This window comes from Cryptotermes secundus, unplaced genomic scaffold, assembly GCF_002891405.2.
Source record: "Cryptotermes secundus unplaced genomic scaffold, Csec_1.0 scaffold99, whole genome shotgun sequence".
In the NCBI taxonomy this organism is placed as follows: Eukaryota; Metazoa; Arthropoda; class Insecta; order Blattodea; family Kalotermitidae; genus Cryptotermes; species Cryptotermes secundus.
The window spans coordinates 1,495,791-1,517,724 of record NW_019725842.1 but is presented as its reverse complement, the minus strand read 5'-3'; the positions used below and the strand labels follow the sequence as shown (position 1 = coordinate 1,517,724).

General features: G+C 37.9%; 1 protein-coding gene across 1 annotated transcript in view; it reads right to left on the bottom strand.

The window, feature by feature from the left end:
- Positions 1-21,197, bottom strand: part of LOC111863639 (zwei Ig domain protein zig-8) — a 283,000-nt gene extending 261,803 nt beyond the window's left edge. The window contains exon 1 of the mRNA XM_023850135.2: positions 21,082-21,197. Within this exon, the coding sequence (XP_023705903.1) occupies positions 21,082-21,181 (100 nt within the window). The 5' untranslated portion in view covers positions 21,182-21,197. The remainder of the gene's footprint in view (positions 1-21,081) is intronic.
- Between the last annotated feature and the right edge of the window lie 737 nt (positions 21,198-21,934).

The following is a 21,934-nucleotide window of genomic DNA, read 5'->3' as shown; positions in this document are numbered from 1 at the left end:
ATATTGCAGATTACAGTGAACGCATGGTCTGAGACAAGAACTGTCCTCCATTGCTCACACGTTTGATTGTGGGTTCGAATCCCACTCGAGGCATGGATGTCTTTGTGCGTTTATTCTGTGTCTGTGCAGTTCTAGGTGTAGACAGCTGGCTTGAGACGGGCTAATCCCCCGTACAGGAAGTCCTACCGATTGTGTATAGGAATAAGAAAGTGAAAAACCGTCGAAGGCCCAACAGAAGGACTGTAGAGCCACAGAGAGATATTGTAACACTTCTCACTGTACTTAAAGAATATACGAGTACTAATAATGGCAATGGTGAGTCTTTTAATAAAATATTACCATAGTGAAAATTTATAATTTAATTATAAAAAATAAACTAATATTAAATTTATTATATACTGTGATAATGATGGTATTTATATTTCTATAGACTCTTCACTTACGTTTCACTGGCCTATAGCCTCGCATTATATTTCGCAAACAAATTTTTTCTGTTTTCTGTCAGTCCCTAGCCTTTAAATTTCATTGTACTGGGAATATTTAGTGAGACAATATTATATAAATTAAGAAGCTTCTCAGTATATAATCCGTTCTTCATAAAGTCTACTCCAGTCCTATCTGGTTGTCTGATTTTTGCCATTAGCGTAGAACAACTTATTAAAAGAAAAAAATATAAATATAAAAGCATAACAGAAATTACGGGAATAGAAGTGGGATAATATTTTTCGAAATCTTAAATAATATTTTTCGAAACTTAGTTATCATTAACAATGATGAAATTGTAGTGTTTTATATTGGAGTACTTGTCAATATTTCGGAGAAAAATAACTCACTTTACTCTGAAGATCGAAACAGAACGTCTCTTCCAATCAGATTACAGATTGTCAAAGTGCAGAAGACCAGATTAAAATTCTTCAGTGTTACAAAATATAAAACCTTGTGTATAAATCTCCGTGTTTAATAACATATAATTTTATAATTATAAAATTAATTATTTTAATAATTATTTAATAATTATTTAAATATATTAATTTTATAATAATAAAATTAAAATAATTTAAGAGTCGATGAAAAACCTAACGTTGTGATTGGAGTAATGATATCAGCTGTGTGAGTGAATTAAAACAGGCATTTTATTCTCTTTGGATACAGCAAGACAGAACTTAATTTAGGATAGAAAACAGGAGACCTACAGATGGATTTGGAATTGACTAGCCAATATTCAGAAACACATTCGGTTATAAAGTATAATTTCCATGAGTATAACCTTTAATTGACGCAAGTAAAGAGGTTTGTGTAGAAGTAAACACAGAGAAAACTAAGTATATGTTACTGTCTCGTCACCAAAATACAGGAAAAAATCATGACATAAAGATAGGAAACAGATATTTTGAAAATGTGGCACAGTTCAGATATTTCGGAGCAACGATAACAGATCGAAACCTGATTCAGGAGGAAATTAAGAGGAGATTGAACTCGGGTAATGCTTGCTACCATTCAGTCCAGAACCTGTTGTCTTCTCGTCTGTTGTCCAAAAACATAGAATATATAAAAGTATAATTATGCCTGTGGTTCTGTATGGGTGAGAAACTTCGTCTCTGACATTAAGGGAGGAATGTAGTTTTGGAGGTGTTTGAGAAGCCAGTGTTGAGGACAATATTTGGACTGAAGAGGGATGAAGTGACAGGTGGTTGGAGAAAACTGCATAATGAGGAGCTTCATAACTTGTACTCTTCTCCAAGTATAATTAGAATGATCAAGTCAAGGAGGTTGAGGTGGGCAGGTCATGTAGCACGAATGTAGGAGACGAGGAATGCGTATAGTATATTGGTGGGAAAGCCATAAGGAAAGAGACCACAGGGTAGACCAAGGTGTAGGTGGGTGAACAATATTAGAATGTGTCTTAGAGAGATAGAATGGGATGGTATGGATTGGATGGCTCTGGCTCAGGATAGGGACCAGTGGATGGCTCTTGTGAACACGATGATGAACCTTCGGGTTCCACAAAATGCTGGGAAATTCTTGAGTAGCTGCAGAATTGGCGGCATCTCAAGAAGGGCTCAGCTCCATGGGTAAGTAAGTAAGTAAAATAGACATTTTCTACCCATCAATTAATAATTACACTCTGCACAAATTTTCTTTATTTCATTTTTTCTACTGCAAAGAAGATCGCTAAGCCTTCCTTCTGAATTACTGTCTACTCATTTTCATATTCATTGGTTTCCCGTCTCATTCGGTTCTAAGAACATCTTCAAATTATTTGAGAAATTAATAATTAGCTAGTAAAAATAAGATCCTGGACAGCTCAGTCATTATAGCGACTGACTACTGGCTGGACGACCAAGAGGTCGGATTTCGAGTCCCGATAGGGTAAAGGATGTTTTCTTCTTCGCGTCGCCCAGACGGTTTCCGGGGGCCCACCAAGCCTTCTATCGAGGTTCCTGTTGGGAACAAAGCGGCCGGAGCATAAAGCTTACCACCCATCTCCAACTAGTGTCGAGGTCATGAAAACGTGAACCCATACATCCACTCCCCGATACGTCTTCATGACATAGTGCTTATTATTTAAACACAGGGAGAACTTTATCTTTACTTTGCATAAGGAAACAGAACAAGCTATGCAGACTAAGCTCAGAGTTCATAAACTTGGTATAACTTATACTGTTATTAAGTTAAACAGCATTTCATTAGCTGCTTTATTTGGAGGATAGAAAGAAACCTTGCTACTCACTTTGAATGGAACATTGAATCCAAAATTCATGGCAGTTCCTTTTGAATTCTTCGTTAGGAAGTGTCTGATGTAGATGTAGAAATTTGCATTTAAAATGCAGTTTTTGTTAACTTGATCTCAGAGTTTCATGGTCATGTGAGTTGAATTTGACACTTAAAATCCTCTATGTATGTTGCTTCTCATTTATTACAATTTAATTAATTTTGATTCAATAGATCAATCTCTTATTTGAGCCTAATGCGATTTAGATATCAGCGGATATTCCAGCAGAATTGTTTGTTTTTTTTTAATTTTCTTCTTGCTTTTAAAGAGTTTGCAGGAATTTCTGCATATTATAACCAATGGTATATTAATTAAAATATAATAATTTGCATGAAGGTATCTGCTCATGAATTTTGCGCGATGGAAATTTCCACATGTTAAAATTTTTCTGTAGTAACAACGTAAGTACAAAACTGCATAATGAGGAGCTTCAAAACTTGTACCCCTCTCCAAGTATAATTAGAATGATCAAGTCATGGAGGATGAGGTGGGCAGGGCATGTAGCACAAACGGGGAGAAGAAGAATGCATATAGGATATTGGTGGGAAATCCAGAAGGAAAGATGCCACTGGGAAGACCAAGACGCAGGTGGGTAGACAATATTGAAATGAATCTTAGAGAGATAGGATGTGATGATGTGGATTGTATTGATCTGGCTCAGGATAGGGACCAGTGATGGGCTCTTGTAAACACGGTAATGAACCTTCAGGTTCCATAAAATGCTGGGAAATTCTTGAGTAGCTGCAGGCTTGGCTTTTCCTCAAGAAGGGCTCAGCTCCATAAGTAACAACGTAAGAACGAGAGCTGAGGCGACATAAGTCGGCTTACATCCATACTGTTATATGCAATCCTAGCTTGCACACAGTGGTCACTCCAATCAGATGCTTCACTTTAAAAGAAAGCCTACCTACATAACTCTAGGACTATTAACTACATAGTAAAATGTTCTTGTGTGGGGTTCACGTGTATCCACATCTCTGTGACCTAGTATCTACGTATAAGTTTTCTTAAAATTCAGTATAGGATTGTTTCACAAAGAGCGGTGGAGGAATTGAAATTTCCATTCATATCTGTCAATAATAAAGCTTGGTTTATATAATGTAATCATGGATTGTCTGAAGAATTACGTAAATTGTTTCACATGTGTTATTGGCATTCTATACGAGAGACAGGCATCAAAATATTTTGGGCAATGCCAGTTATCAGCCACATTGATCGACAACCGAGCATGGTTTACATGGTGTTATAAATTGATTTCCCCTTATATCCCATAAGTCGTTCCAAACATATTGCTAAAATTTGATACGAGAGCTCTACATAAATATTTGTTCGACATTTCCCAGTCTCTGTCGTTTTCGTTTAAGATACAGTATTGTTTGTAAAAGGCCTTAAATAAATATTGTAATATATCAATGCACTGCCAGGCAACAGCTCGACACACACTCCGCGAAAAGCGCACGCAACAATAGGACGAAAATTTATAGCTCGTTGCTAGGCAACAGTCAGAGCCTCAATGGACTGGCGAGATAGCTGTCACGTGAATTGTTTTCTGTGTGGTCTGTGTTACGCAATATTAGAACTGTCTTTTTCTGCGTTGTCTGAGCCGCGGATATATATCACGAGTCCAGGAGAATTCAGGGAAGTTGAGTCCAGAAGGGTTCAGCAGTTGCGAATACAAGGATGTGGATGTAGCCATTCCTTAGTGAATTGTGAAGATTAATTGAGTACAGTTTATAACAGAGGAGCACAGAGTGATTGAAGACTAGAAGACTTCATAGTGATTTGAAGCGATAATTGTGTGTTGGGATCCGTTGCCAGGAGACGACTAGTGAAGAAAATCCTAGTGCGTGTGCAACGGTGAGCTGGAATGTTCACGATAGCGCTCTATTAATTGTAATTAAGAGAGACTGTAACCGAAGTGCAAATAAATCCAATCATCCGAACTATAGTCCGTTAATTTTGTCACGGATACCCCCATACATGTAACAATATTTCAATATATCCCATAAACAATTTTGCTGAAATTTGATAAAAGACTTCTTTTAAATATTTCCACAAATTCAGATTTTCAGTCATGCTTATCCGAAATAGAGCCTGGTTAGCCTAAGACCATAAATTGAGTTTTCAATTTATCCCGTGTAATTATCCAAAAAGTTTTTGAAATTGGATATGGGGAGATTTCACTGATTTTATATTTTCTTATTTCCACTTGCATGTACGCTCAATAGAATTCTTAGAACATCTTGGGTACTTTCATATATTATACACGAATTATGAAGTGCATAATTTCCATCTATTTTAAGATAATATGGATAATCAGGAAATCAACTGTCAAAGGAAACTCTTCAGATTGTGAGCTTCTGTATTAGCTAGGTTAAGCATTCGGGTCTTATTCCCATACGACTAACTTTGATAAGGAGTACAGTACCTTATGGATATAGTAACTTATTAAAATTCTTAAATACTTAATTACAATGCAATGGAGTTTAGTTTCAGGATTCTGAAAATTCGTTTTAAGCCGTTTGAATCTATTGAAAATATTAGAAAATTATGCGGATTGAGTTTATAATTTAAATAACAAAGTATAAATTTCATAAAAGATACTATAACCACTAAATAAATATTGGATAATTCTGCATGGAGACGGAAGAATATGACATCTGATTCCCTTTAAAATAATTCATACATCTTGTGGGGCTCGTGGAAATGTAAGGTAATACAAAATAATTCACCGATCTGTCTTTCGCGTATTAAGTAATAGGTTATGTCTGTCTACATTAATATAACAATTAATTTTATTAATTACATATTTGTTTCAAATTTTTATAATTACAAATTATTTAACAAGAAATACATTATCTTCCAATAATTTCAGTCATGGCTGCAGGTTCTGTTCTAATTTAGGAAATATCACAGTTGACAGGATTGATGATGCTGAATTATAAAATAGGTAGACGGGGTAAACTCCAGTTATGTGATGCTCATACCAATTTTCGTGAAGATTCGTCTCTTATTTCCAGTCCAGACGTACAGGAACTAAACAGATATACTCACACGGGTATGACCAATGAGTAAAATATGCTAAAATATTAACATCCAGTTGGAGTTATGAATCAACGACTTAATCTCCTATACCAATTGGAAATATGAAAAGAAAATATTGATTTTAAAAAAACCAAATTACACTGGTTGGCGAATATGTGTAAAATTTCTCTTGTACTTATTAACCGAAATTTTGTGAAGATTCACTCATTTACCCTTATTAAATATTTTGACAGTTATATTTTACAACAGTATAATTTGTCTGTAATATATAAACACACACACAAGAATGGAGGATCCTGATAATTTGGATTTATAATTCTCTGGGAACAGAACAAAAACACGTTCATTTCCATACACGCAAAATGTGCAAATTCACTGTTTTTCCAGCAAGTAATGAAGTTTGCTGGGAGTCGGGGTATGATTTTAATCGCAGATAAAATTAAATCCGTGTTTGCTGATAGCGTCCACATTGCATGTCATTAAAACTGCTACTCCACACTGTCAGGTTAACATGTTCGAATGAATGATCACGTGACACAATGCAACGAGAGTATGGTGGATTGAGATCAAACCAATTCATGAATCATTGGTTTTCAGTCGACGAACGTATAAAGTATACTGCTGATTTTAATATGGATATCAAGAGATATCTGATGAAAAAACTGCATATTCTGTTGCTATTAAATAACAGGGTGGCAGTTTTGAATAATGTGCTGACTAACTTACTGAAAACATTGTAGGCTAGTTAACTAATATAATTTGCGTGTAAAAAGATATCCGACAGTTTACATAACAATTGTAACTAGATGCTGGAGAACACTGTACTGTGAGAAGCTCTGTGATTAATACTCTACTCAAGATCGCTTTATTGTTAGCAAATGGAACAAGAAGCGATGTACCGGAGAGATAAGATGCATACTGAATTCTAACTTGAAAACCTGAAAGGGTGTTTTAATTTTGTGTATCTAATTTTTAACTGTATTCATTTTTGTCGGTCACACTAGTAAACTAAATTATAGAACAATTGGTAACACCGACCAGTGTGATTCAATTTGTAGATGTTATATTTTAGCGTCCTGTTGCACTGATTTAAGTTCATGATTTGTTTAATCCGTCTTGCAGTGCGTACACTTATCTATCTTCTTCTCTCACTCTCACTACATGTTTCGGCATAAAAATGCCATCTTCAGGTGGTACTCAATTCACGTCAAACTAGTACATTGTATGCCTTGTCTTCACTTTAAAATAACTAAAATATATGTCCATCATATATATTGACAAATGTCAATCGTAAAAATATTAAAACTGTTCAGGATTCCCGATCGCTACGTCGTATCTTATTACGCCAGTCATGCTCATCCTACTCTGTTGGAGCTCTTCTTCCCTATCGTGTGTATTGTGTTTCTGTTGCGTCTTGTTCTCGCGACTGCGTGCGTTATGCTGTTGGNATTTTTATGCCGAAACATGTAGTGAGAGTGAGAGAAGAAGATAGATAAGTGTACGCACTGCAAGACGGATTAAACAAATCATCAATTTGTAGATATTTATTGTCTTTATAGGTCGCGACATAGCTCAAGCGGTTAGTCTCTGGCTTCCCACCGCGGCGGCCCTGGTTCGATCGCGGATCTGGTTAAGTGGGATTTGTGGTGGACAAAGTGGCGCTGGGGCGGGCTTTCTCCGAGTACTTCGGTTTCCTTTGCCAATCTTCATTCCACCAAATTCTCCATCATCATAATCCCCCGGGGCGGGATACAATAGGCCAATCAGTTGCCGCCGTACCGAATGAACCCAAGTGGACTCCACCCCGCACTAAGCGAATTAAAAAAGAAACAAGATTATTTTCTTCACATGTTTCGGTCAGCTATCCATCTTCAGGATGCATAAGGTCAAGGTGATGACTGCCTCAAAACACAGCAAAAAGAAAACAACTGGACATCATAACAATACAGAGCCATAACAAGATAAGAGAGGGAGTTGGGAAATCACAGCGAGGACGTCTGAGGACTCCAAATAATACCCCAACAATACATTTCAACAGAGGAGGCACAAGGACAGAACCATATCTGCTCAAGATTTTAAATATTAGACATCAATCGAACTTTAATCCAACTAATTGTAAATAAACTTTATATAAACTTCTAAGTATGTGTTACGAATTTTGTAATAGAAGTCCCTGAACATGTTGATCTTATGACTTCTGAAGATGGTCAGCTGACCGAAACATCTAAAAGTAACAAATATCTACAAATTGAATCACACTGGACAGTGCTGAAAATTGTTCTACAATTTATAAACCTAGGTTTACTTGAGAGGATAATATTAAGCTAGATCTTGAAGAAACGAAATATGAGAATATAAACAAGATTCACTTGGAATAGCGGTCTTTTGTGAAGGTGGTAATGAACCTGTGAGTTCTTTCAAATACGGGAAATTGCTTGAAGAGCTGAGAGACTGTTAGCTTCTACAGACGAACCCTCCCACATGGAGTTACTTAAGAGAACAATGTGGTATTAAAAGCCTGTTTAATGAGCTTCAGACATCGCCTCCGCGATGGGAAGCCAGAGACTAACTCCTTGAGCTATGGCGCGGCCTCAATACCAAAGCTTGCCGTGTAATATAGTCTTTCCTGATTTTCTTCACATTAGGTTAATTAAAGCGAAATGCTTTAATGGATGGGACATAAAACAAGCGTGAAAGGGGAGGGGGGTTGAAGAAACACAGTATTTTGTAGAATGAAATTTGAAACTCGTAGATGATGAACCGAATGTGCTCTAAATTCTGTTCGTTAGATACCCACTTGAATATTGGCTAGACTACTGGCCATTACTAATTCATTTTTCGTTGATTTCCTCAGTCACTTCAGAGATATAGCTCCCTGTAAAAGGGCGTTTAGGCACATAAGGTTCTTAGACGTCGAGGCTCCCACATTTTCTAGATAATTGGCTCAAAGATGGCGGTAAGTTTGTCAGCCTTACGCGACGGCCAACATCCCCCCGCCCCACAGGAAGATTCCTGCTATGCATTTCTGATAGAGGCTGAGTCGACCCCAGGGCCTCAAACAATTATGCTACCGCGTGCCCCTCAGAAACATAACGCACTATAAAATCGATATATGCCAAAACTGCCTCCTTCAAAATCAATATGCAAGTAATATTTTAATTCTTTTCCGTGTTATTCAGAGACATAATACACTATGTAACCCTTGCAGTATAAATAGCGTAGAAACGCAAGAAGAAAATGAAACAGACATTGATAAATCTTGAAAAGGAAAACAAATTGAAAAACATGGATAAAAATTAGAAGAAAAATTTATCTCACGATATTAGGTAAATTCGTTTGAAATTGTTTACGTTAGGTTTTAAAGGAGGTATATGTGAATTTTACTATAAACCTTGTAGTGGCATAAATCTAGATTTCTCTTTTCTGCTCGGGGAGATCTTGGGCTGTGTTATTGCTGACATCCATTGATATTAGTATTGGGGGATAGCAAGTACGATGTAGAGGATCACGTTTCACGTGCACTGACAACATATTTCGCGAACTTGTTGAAGTGAAAGTGCTACACACCTCAATGCTGAACATCACTGTGGTCGCCTTCGAAGTACTCCCATTTGGGAACCTATGCACCGATACCAGCTTCATAGTTCACCCTTTAAAATAATTTTGGAACCGGTTTTGTGTAAAGACCTTCAGAGCAGCCACCATATTACTCCTGAGGTCATCAATGCCTTCAAAATGCCTTCCTAACAATATTTCCTTTATCTCCAGGAACAGAGAAACGTCAATGGGGCTAGATCCGGTGAATAGGGAGGGTGTCCCACCACAGTTATTTGTTTACTAGCTACGGTTCCCTGACAGACAGTACTCTAATTCAAGCTCCAACATCCTCGCGACGGCACACCAAAACACACGCAGACAATAATAGACACAATTCAGAAAGAGACTGCTATAGATCAACAACAACACATCTGTGAAATGCTGATATGCCAACGTCATAATATATACTGAGGTTTCTGTCCACTGTTGTCACGGCAAGCACACGGTGGCGAGTTCACAGACTTTATTGTCAGGTCTTGTATGTGCAGGACTATGATTGTGAAAACCAGATCTTTCGTTTTTAAAAAATGTATGCTAGAATCCTGTCATATCATCCTGTGATATCAAAAGTAAGAGCGAAAGTAGTGATTCAGGTAAAATAATTAGTGAATCCATACATGACCATAGTAAACCTGTGTCTAGTCATCATATTTTCAAATGTTAGCTATATGACATTAGATTTGGATTGGCAATTAGATTCACTGAAAATTTAAAACTCTTTAACTACAGGTAACTGTAACAATTTAATGGATCTACACACCAAACAAACCACTGTAGTGCAGCATTCTTAAAGACTTCTATATCTTCACCACCCATTGCCAGGTAACGGTTTCTAACAATAGATTCCTCTGCTTCTATGCTCATGTCATTACCGGGTGGAGACTGTCTCAAAACCAACCTTCAATTGCCGCTCTCTACTGACTGATTCAATAGTAAATTGCTGCTGACCGTCCCTACTAGAGCGATTCTTGGGTCCGAGTCCCAAGGCACGGACTGCATAGAAAACACAATTTCCTTCGTTCTTGCTATGTTGGCGAGCTGTTGCCTAGCGATGGCTTGTTTCTTTATCGATCCATTACCACGTAACTGACAATATTCAATTAATAATCTCACAAGATAATTATTGGATTAAGTGCAGCACCTCGCTTTCCTAACCTCGGCGGTTGTGAGTGCATAATTTCGCACTCCTTTTTTTTTTTTTGCCTGTTATAGGAACTCAGTCTGTAAAATGGATGAAATAACTGGTATGGACTGTAGATGTAGACTCGGTGTGGTGGCATTGAAAACACTCCAAGTTCCTGCTGCGAAATAAAAGCTGAAATCCAGTCAGTAATTCGTGAACTGCATGGCCGATTTATGTTCCTGCTCTGTCAGAAAAATTTATCTTACCACTGACAACATATATAGTACTAAATATGATTTATAAAAGTAATCAGAAGTAAGGCTATTAATTTATAAATTATTGTTAGCCTTTAATCTGGGTTACACATCTCTACATCAAATCAGTAAACCGTGTCATATAACAAACTGGTGATTCTGAATAGCGCTCTGTGTGACAGGAAAATTAAGAAAGACCTACTAGCAAATGATTGATGAATTCCGCCTGGCTGCACTGTATTTAAAGTAAGTGTCACGGAATATATTTAACCCATTATGACTCTAGTTTTTCACTGTAATTACTAAAGCCTGTTCAGATATTTGTACATCGTCACAAGTCTATTTTGATTTCGGGAGTTGCCCGATAGAATTTCGGTCTGAATACTGACTAAACTGACTGAAGATTTTTGTCGTGTTTTTCTTTGCCCCTCAATGAATATGCTTGAATGCTGTCGTTAATTAGTTGGCCACTGCTTCCTTCTATTTCTTTATAAATTCATTGTTTACTCTCTAGAGTTACACAAATAACATAAAAAATACATAATATATCTAGCAAAGAAGAAGAATGCAAATTGTCCTACAGTAATAAATGCCATAAACACGCAATTCACAAAGAAGAAATACAACTAAATAAAGATCTAAAATATAATTTACATTATAAACCAGAAAACTGGATGTAAACGTTTGGGTTAAAAACGGAAACCTCCATAAGTATGTGGATATAACAGGACAGCAGTGCTATAGGCATGCAGTAACAAAATTCATCACAATATTTACCCAAGAAAATTAGAATAATATCATAAATAATAAGAACAAAAAGAATGGAATGATAATATACTGACGAACTTGTATGAAGACGGCAAGGGCGAAGATTACGAAGTTAGATAACACATACGTAGTGGGTCGCATCAGCGCATCTGTCTGGAAGCATTCCAAAACGCAACCTATTCACATACCTAATTGTCGGTATTATATATAATATCAATGGGTTACACTGTTACTTAAAAAAATAATTTTGGATTTCGCTTATCTAGTACAGCTATTATTTAAGAGAAATTTCATTTTGGAACTTACTGATCTTCAATAGAACGTCATTGGCAAAAATTTTCGGTGTTAAAGATAAAATTAAAGAATAATAAAATGTCTAAAAATAGCCGCGTTTTTAGAGTTAATCAATCGTCAGATAATCTAAAGGTTACAGAATATTGGGTTTCGGAAACTGGATCTATTTCCGCCCTCAGGAGAAGGGGAGACACCTACTCTGTTAGGTCCCTTAGAAAAACTGACCTCAACCACTGGAAAACACATGTCAGTAAAACTGCACCAGTGTAATCACCTGAGCTCAGCCTATGTCAAAGGAGATAACATGAAAGTATGCAACAAAATTTACCGTAAAGCATGCACAGTCTGAAGCTAAAAATGAAATGGACATGAAAACTTTAATGCAACATACCTAGTCAAAAACTAAGTCAATGGAAAACAATTTATAGGATTAAATGAAGAATTCTATTAAACAATTTTGTGCCTAACTCTAGCAATACCTGTGGGGAGTCGGCTACATATTTCTGATCTTCTCTGTGAGTTCGTAAGCTCATTGATGACAAGGAGGATTCAGATGGGAAACATATCCAGCTGATCGTATTGGTTAAGGATGTCATGTGGGACGCTTCCTTGTATTTCCTATACCTGCCGTCATTCTCAATTCCCAAATCCTATCTTCATCCTAGCCTACCATATGACCCACTTCATGGGAATGTAGGCGTAATTTTTATTTTTTCAAAGACTCTCTTTGAGATTTTACCTAAGTCCACGGAACCGCACGGTAATATGTCTGCACATTTCGCCAATATAATTTCTGCCACATTCACGGGGAATACTGTAGACACAGTTTGCCGTCTGTTGCAGGTCTCTTTCCGGCCTGGTTTTCGTGAGTGAATTCCTAAGAGAGTGATTAGTTTTGAAGATCGTCCTAATATTATTTCGATTTCCTATATGTTTGAACTTCTCCGAAATAGCCTTCACATGTGGGATACACACAGAGCCTAGAGGTTATTCCTCTTCATTCGGATGACTGTCATCCCTTGATTTAATAACGGAATAATTGAAACCTAGGGGATAACAGCTGATTTGAAGATTACATCTTACGTCTCAGACTACTAATGGCATTAAAGAGATCTTGTCCTTCTTAGCGTATGTTAGAAGGTCTATTGTGAAGCCTGAATTAAACTTCCTTTCACATGCAGCAGATGGACACATCTGAAGTTGAGATATCAGTCACGGTGGAAGGATTTTCTGTATAATTTGATGGTCAATGTCGTCCTTTTCCGGATGACCAGAACATCCAGAAAATGAATTGCAACGCCTGACTTTGTTTCCATCAGTGAACTGAAAGGAAGATCTTCAGCTACTCGTACTGAGGTGGCTGAGGATATTCTGTAACAATTCTGGGCCACGAAACCGGACCTCCATTTTGTCATGGACGTGCCGGAGTCCCAATGGTGGTTTACTTTGTTCCGAGTCAAGAGCAATTGTCTGAAAATGCTCTATGTAAATGCTACTAGCGAAGGGTGATAGCTTCCCATAGCCACGCCATCTTCCTGCTGCAAGTACCAATCGTTCACCTGAAAATATACGTTTCTCAGACAAATTTCCAGCACTTCCATGACGACTTCGACCTGCAAGACAGAGTATTGCGTCCATCGGTCTTCCTTGTGGAGCGTATTTGTAATGAAATATAGGGCTTCGTCAACTGGTACATTAGCGAAAAGTCTATCATCATCACAGCTAATTAGGGTATCTAGGGATTGAAGGTTTACAGACTTTAGCAACTGTTTGAAGTGGTGCGAATTCATACGAAGTTTTCCGATTTTCCAGCAAAAAGTTTCAGTACCTTATGGAGAAACGCAGCTAGAGCATAGCAAAGGGAACCAGTGGAACAGCATAGACCTCAGAGGAATGTCAGGTTTGTGAATCTTGGGGGAACGGTACAAATCTGGATGTCTGCTGTGATGTGAAGTCAACTTGTTTAAATTATATTTTGCGAGCCCTGATAGCGCAGTCGGTATAGCGACGGGCTACGGGCTGGGCAAACAATAGGTTGGAGTTCGAGTCCCGGTAGAGTTAAGAATTTTCTCTCTTCCACTTCATCCTGACGTGATTATGTGACAATATACTTTGAACGATAAATGATAGATTTTCTAGAATTCGAAGCTGGGGTAGACAAAACAATTCTGATGATTATATGCAGGGAAAAATTACGAGTATCAATCGCTTGTTGCTTATTAAAGACGTTTCTGAGCTAACTTTCCACAGCAGTGAATAAATGCCGTTGGCAGGAATTACCTAGTGGTGACGTGGGAGAATTCTCCAGTTGTTAGATTTTCTGGAGTTGTGATAATGAAAGTGTAACATGTTCCTGAGAAATGCCTTATTGGCATATTAAACAATTTTTAAGAACTTCGACTGTTGACGGGCGTCTTTGCAGAGAAGCCTTTGGGGAGAATACACTAAGATTTTCATTTCACGACGATAATTATATGATAGAAAGTTTTAGCTAATGACAAATGCTAACTATAGATCCGGTATGTACCCTTCACTTAGGAAATTTTGAAGTCCTATAAACTTCTGTTGTCAGTGGTGCCACACATACGCAGATATAAGTCCCTCTTCTCTTTCCTCACACCAGTCTGTAAAATCTCTTCTCCACCGATATACTGTTCTGAAATTCCAATGAAAAAATACAAAAGCTAAGACAGTATTATATTTTAGTTTTCAGTTTAAAAAGACCACTTAACTAAACTTAACAGGGAACTTCTTATTTTTTTTAATGCTGGAAGGATGGGACTAAGTCCCTTGTACTGCGGCCACTTCTGGCCTGTTGTACCAGCCCAAGATGAGAGGTGAGGGTGATTGTGGAGCAATTGGTGGAATGAAGATTGGCAAGGGAAACCGAAGTACTCGGAGAAAACCTGCTCCAGCGCCAATTTGTCCACCACAAATCCCACTTGACCAGACCCGGGAGCGAACCCTGGCCGCCGCGGTGGGAAACCAGCGACTAACCGCTTGAGCTATGGCGCGGCCCGTAACAAGGAAACTTACTCAAGTCGTAAAATGTGACTTTTAGCTGGCAAGTGACCGGTTGGAAAACCGGCCGTCAAACTGGCTATTCTGAATTAATCTTCTCATGGTATTTCTCAGTTCTTACAAATAATGCCTGAAAGCGTCCTCAATTTAAACAGCAGATACAGCAGATATGTTTTTTAAATCATTATTTTAGAAATGTTCCTAACATTTGCCGCTGTATGTCCACAGTCACTGACCGCGCTGTAAATGAAGCAGCAAAATACACAGATAAACGAAACATTAATCGATGTGAATATTTCAATTGTTGATATCATATGTTACAATTAATTAAAAGAAAACAGAAAATTATACAGGACAGCAAAACCTACATCAGGGTCGGGAGTATACAGATTCTGTAACGCAGTTCAAATTTCAGATCATACCCACAAGAACTTCAATTAAAACTAACTGCGATAAAATTAAACCGGAGCCTGCACTGCAGTAAAACACAAATTACGGTATATTACACCCAATTCCACATTTTGTATTATATTTAAAGAATTCTAGGAAGTAAGAAACAACGTAACTTCCCAACGCTCGCCGATACTTGGCCAATAATAAGAAAGACGCAATTATACCAATCCATATAGTACCAATAGTACGCAAACACACCCTGATAATTTAACTCTAGTCACAGGGACTCTATGAGAAAACTATCTTAGGGTGGGGATAGTATTAAAACATGTCTTGAAATATTGGATGTGCGAGTCGATTCGTCTGGATTAGGATTTGTTATAGAAACGGGATCTTGTGAATCTGTAAAAACTTTAAACACCCACAAAGTGTGATATGCTTCATGATTAGGTGAGCTAATGTCTACTTTGAAATATTTTCCCCGGTGGAATCAGTCCTGGCTAAGGTGTGAGGTTCCCTGAGGAGTCTCTCTGCCTCCCGCTCTGCTAGGCGCTCCTAGAAGATTACCAGCGCCTTCCCAAACCTGAACGGGATAACACGTATTTAACATGCGGCTTAGAATATGCAGATCAAATCCTGCAACTTTTACCTCGATGTTTCTGTCGTCATTGCAACAAGCGAAACTACATGATGGTTAAAAATCGTAGCTCCATTCATCGTCTGAGCGCTTGTGCTTCGTATTCGGGAGGCTCCGAGTTCAAATCCCAGCTCGCAAATCTGCTATCTAGACTTCCAAGCTTTCCTTACTATTCAGAGTCCTTTTCCAAAAATGTTGGTATAATATCATATATTGAATGAATGAATGTATAAGGGGTGGGCCATCTCGGCCCTTGCACCGCAACCTACATTTCTTTTTCCATTGGCGCTACAGCACTCATTTGGGCCTAGGCCTACCTCCATGAAACTCTCCGTTTCACTTCGGTTTTACTAGATTTTAGACATACGGTAGGACTCCTTGGGCGAGTGATCAGCTCACAGAAAAAAGCACACAAACATCCATGCCCTGAGTGGGATTCGAACCAACGATCCCGGCTTCCGAGCGAGAGAAGACAGTGCATGCCTTAGACCGCTCGGCTACCGCGACTGGCACCGCGACCTACATATATTAGTAATATTTTGAGATTCGTGCATTAAGCCTAACGCCTATAAATGGCAAATATAAAGAAAATTCAGTACACAAGAAAATATTTCTGCTTTTACAACGTAACTGCGGCTTCTTATAATCTATTACTGATATTTGTAACTATAGTGACGTAGACGTACATTCTAAGTTTCAAGTAATTTTATTATTACAATTTCATACTGGAAGTTAATTTCAAGTTTAAATAAAGCAAAATTTATGCTGTTAATATGTGTGAGAGAAATGCATACATACGTAACTGACTGAAAGTAATTACAGAACTAGAACTCTGTGCAGAATACTTTGGCAAATAATAGCATTTAATCGTCTTTTAACAGACCTACTGAAATATTATCCCTCATTTAACTTGAAGGAGTCCTACTAAACTGATTTACAGTTCAATAGAATTATTTCTACATGTAATATAAATTCTGCGTTATATAGGAGATGTAAGTATCGAAATGCGATGTTTGTACCTGGAGGAGTGTCTAATTTAAGCTTGTAACCATATTATTTCATGAGCTCCGTATGCATAAGTGTCATAGTCATGGACCGTTTCAGGGCCTTAAAGCAGTCTGGCAGTATGGAAATACTGTAAGATCTGTTTGTTTGAAAGTGAATACAATAAACTTCTGTCTACAACAGAATTAAGACCTCAACGGATGTGGAACCTTTCTTGAGAAACTGACAAAATTCTATCCGTCAAGAAAAACGCCAGAATGTGTGTGGAACACAAAAGTTCAGGATTGCATTCATAAAATCCTAACACAAAACCTGATTTATACTGGAACTGCATTTATCGGAGAGTCTCTGCGGTCTCTTAAACCGAAAATAGATGAAAATTATTTGTAATGAACTAAAAAGGTTTAAGGCAGAATTGTAACCGCATTATTCTACACTAATAGGTACTTTGTATTTGTACCCCTTTGTTCCATATTATTCACCCTGAAATTTTTAAGAGAAGGAATATTTCTGTCAAAAATTAGGAAAGATTTAATCCTGAAGGCCGAACATTTTGGAAAAGTATATGAATAAAAGTAAATGTAAAATTAGAGGGGAGAATTGAAGAATGATAAAAGAGAAATATTAAAAAGTAAAAAATAAAGATATCCCTGCAACAGACGGTGGAGGCCCTTACGTTTGTGAGATGTTGAGGGTTCCACATTATCTAGACAATCGGCTCATAGATGTTGGGAAGGTTATCAGCCTTACACGCCGACCGCCCTTTACCCCCAAGAATATTAGTGGTACTCATTTCTTTTAGAGGCTGAGTCGACCCCAGGGCCACAAGGATTAGGTAAATTGAAAAAATCCACCGCATTAGGATTCGATCCCGCGACCTTCCGGCTTGTAGCATAGTGCCTCAACCAACTACGATACCGCGTGCCCCCAAAAGGAAAATATTACACAGAGAAAACTGAACATAATATAGACCATTTGCATTACAAAGTAGACCTTAATGTTTCTAAGTGACTTGAATTCCAACCTTATGAATTAGATCTTGAGTACATAGGAAATGTACTAATTTGCAATGTTTTCTTATTCTTAAGAACTATATTCTGCGTTAGATGGAAAATATCTTGTTCGTTGGGATCCATTATTAGCAGACTTCATAGTGTTACACTGTATTTCGTCATACAGACTGACAATAGGCCTGTGTAAAACAGGTCATAGCACTACCTGCAATAACAAGATGTATTACGACTTCTGACAATTTGAACAAAATACAGTTTGAGGGGAAAGTCATATCTAAACCTAAAGAGTAATTCAAAGTTCGCCTCACTGTCAGAATTCGTAATTATCCTAAACCATTGCCCAGAAAGCGTGGTATCATTTCTTTCTCTATGGCTCTACAGCCGTTTGGATCTTGGCCGATTTTTTATTTTCTTAATCCTATACACAGTTTGTAGGACTCCTTGGACGGGGTATCAGCTAGTCGCAAGGCCACTATCTATACACAGAACAACATAATATAATGAATGCACACAGACATCCATGCCTTAGGTGGGATTCGAAACCACGACCTAGGTGTTTGAGCGGGCGAAGCCGGTTCATGCCTTAGACGGCGCGGCCACTGTGACCGGCTACGTGCTCTCATAGTGTACCGTATTAATAAGATCTTCACAATGTCTGAAAACATAATCACGAATTCATTTAACTAAATTCTGTGACGAACATCAAGGCATTGTGATTAATACTCCTTCATGTTCAACTTAGTTCAAGTCTCAGTACAGAAAAATCGTCAGATATGATGAGGTCACAACTGTTTCTTTGCACATTCTTTGCTATTTGTCGTTCCCTATCGTTCTACACGATATAACTTATAGAGCTTGGAAAACTTCACTCAGATGCCCCAAGAATTAATTATTGATTTGTTATATTATGGCCAACAACGTTTTTTAATGTTAAAAAATATGTCTCTTAGTCCATACTAAATCATTATCAGTTTATACCTATGAAGTAAATTGGTTTAACGAGTAGAAACTGATAAAATTGTATAGGAAACATTGCATTAGTTGCCCCCAGGACGCCAGGAAGGAGATATTTAATGTGATGGAAGTGACAGTAGCAGGTTGCTAGACCCAGCTCGCCGTTACGAAAGCGAGAGAAGAGAGTCGGAGAGGATGAGAGAAGTTTCCTCAAATTTACGAAAAAGGAGAAAAGTTTTGGTCTTCTTGAAGAATGAAACTGTAAAATTAAGAATTCACTTGCACATTTATCTGCAACAAGCCGTTTTATTAACACGGCAGTAATGTAGGCTACTGTTTAGCAATCTGAGACTGTGCATTTGAACACTTTAGTAGTCACTTAAATGGCATCACTACGCATTTCCGCACATTTCGTATTTCATTCTTGCTTATTAGACGCAGCACTAAAGACATATAACGTAGAATAAATTACGTAACTAAGCATGTCTTATAATTCGATTACGTCGCGGAGATAAGATGAAAGTGTTACAGACCAAGCAAACTTCAAAAGAGGTAGAGAAGTTTATCTGTAAGAAATGAGTCTGTATGTAGTTCAAAATATACCACGAATGAAAATAGCTTTAGAATCTGTAACCTCATTCCAAAGAGCTGTGGTAATATGGGCCTATGACACTTGCTTCGACAGTGAGTGATTCGACAAAAGACCCAAAGAATATATTCTGTACTTCATTTCTCATACTGAACAAAAATTAACGCCAAAAAATAATTATGCAACTAATATTGTTGCGGCCGGTCACGGTAGCCGAGCCGTCTAAGGCATGCACTGTCTTCGCTCGTTCGGAAGCCGGGATCGTGGGCTCGAATCTCACTCAGGGCATGTATGTTTGTGTGCGTTTTTCTGTGTTTGTCTACAGGTAGAGGCCTTGCGACGAGCTGATCACCCGCCCAAGGAGTCCTACCGTATGTGTAAGATCAAGAAAAACGGAAGTGAACGGAGTTCATGGAGTTAGGCCTAGGCCCACTGGGGCTGTAGTGCCAAAGGGGGGAAAAATATTGTAGCGAAGATTAAATATATTTTCTTTGGGTAGTATCCCAATTTATTATTATTAAAAACACAAGGTTCATACATATGATTCGTCATTGTAGAAATACGCTCCCAATTATAGAGATTTATAATATTTTTCAGCACTAGTGAATATATTTCATTAATGTTTCAAGTGTGAATGATACTAAATATTATTTAAAAGGCGAATGTAAACTCCAAGAAAACACGCTGCATACTAATTTAGCTGGATAATTGTTTTTAATGAAACATTATGGGACCCCAACTAATCTTAAAGATAAACTTTTAGGATGACATTTGTTTGTGAGCGTTAATATAAGTGGTTTCCGTAGATGCCAATGTCATTTAATCAGTTATTTTGTAAGATATATGGGCTTACTTATATTTACAAATAATTCAATTTAAATTAATACGATTTTATAAGTTAGCCCCTGGCTCGGACACAAGGTAACACCATTTCAAATCGAGCAGCCATAACTCAAGAACGAAATGAGATTCGTTTGCACCCGAAACGCCCCCTCATGTAATCTCTTAAAGCATTTATAACTGAAGTATGAAGCTAAAATTATAGTATCTACATTTAACGGGTATAGTTAATAAAAGACTCTATATGATGTAAGATATAAATATATTCATATCTGAGGTCACACAGAGAAACGAGGACCCCAGACCCCATAATGATCAGCATGACGCAGAGTAGAAACTGCATTACTCAACAACTATAATATCATGCAGCTCTAAAAATATGAGACGCACAATTTGACACCTTAACTTCAATTTGTAGTATTCTTAATAAAATAATAAAATACATTAACCAATGCAAGGAAGAATAGTGGATGAGCTGAAGATGTTTACAGATTGTGTTAATAACTCATGGTGGTTGAAACGCCGAAACATATAGTAAATTCACAGCTTACAGTGCATTTACACATATAATTTTATTCACGGAACCAAATACAAAAGAGGGAAAATTTGGCGTAGTTATCTTTCCATCTGAATGGAAATGTGTTATAGGAGACCTGTTCTATATGTAAAAACTCAGTGGGGTTAAAACGTATATTCTGTAAAATCATGTCTCCCGTGGCTTACGATCCATATGAAACAGCTTCCTATCTTGGCAAGAACAATCAAAGACTGTTACCTTGACCAGTAGCTCCCATGGCGAAGAGGACGTGGAAGGCCAGCGCCATGATAAGATGTGTAACTGTTGCCATGGTCGTCCATCGGGCCATTTTTACCATTGCAGGTACATGAGGCCTAACGACCCTAGAGTGGTATGATCTTGAGGACCACGTCACCTGGAAAGAGATCGGGGCGTGCTAACATCCTGCAATATGATCCAGAAACAACCATCCATGTTGCCGGACACACATCACATCACCAGCACATCACTACGCACACTACCACCGCACACACGTCAGTAGCTGATCCACAGTCCCGGCGCAGCGATGCTGCCGCAACAGCTGCTTAGCGGATTCCTACACGTTGAACGTATCACGCAGACATCACCGCAGATGATTCTATATGCACGGCGTAATGGGGCCGAAGCCCTGAAATTACAACGCAATGACGAGAAATTAAATATTCCACTCTTTGTTTATTAAGCCTGCTGCTGATATATTTTCTTTATCTTGCATTAAATTATGTATTGGATTGTTTAACTAACTCCATAGAGAGGATTTCTTGACTTCTTGAGCGACGAAGTTAGTCCAGAAACTCCCTGCCTTTTATGAAACCCGTAAGTACATTGCCATGTTCACAACAACCCAACACCGGTCCCTGTTGTGAGCCAGCGGAAGTGAAAAAGTGAAATGTACACACTTTTTATTGTCACTGAGATTATCACGATTACGACGGCCAAAGAATTTCGGAGAGTAAAAGTTAAGAGGATGAGCCTTATTACATAACTGGAACTTCATACAAAGCACAGAATATAACCGCGACGATATACTCCAAGCACTATCTCAGTTATTAATTAGAGGGATTCTTCTACA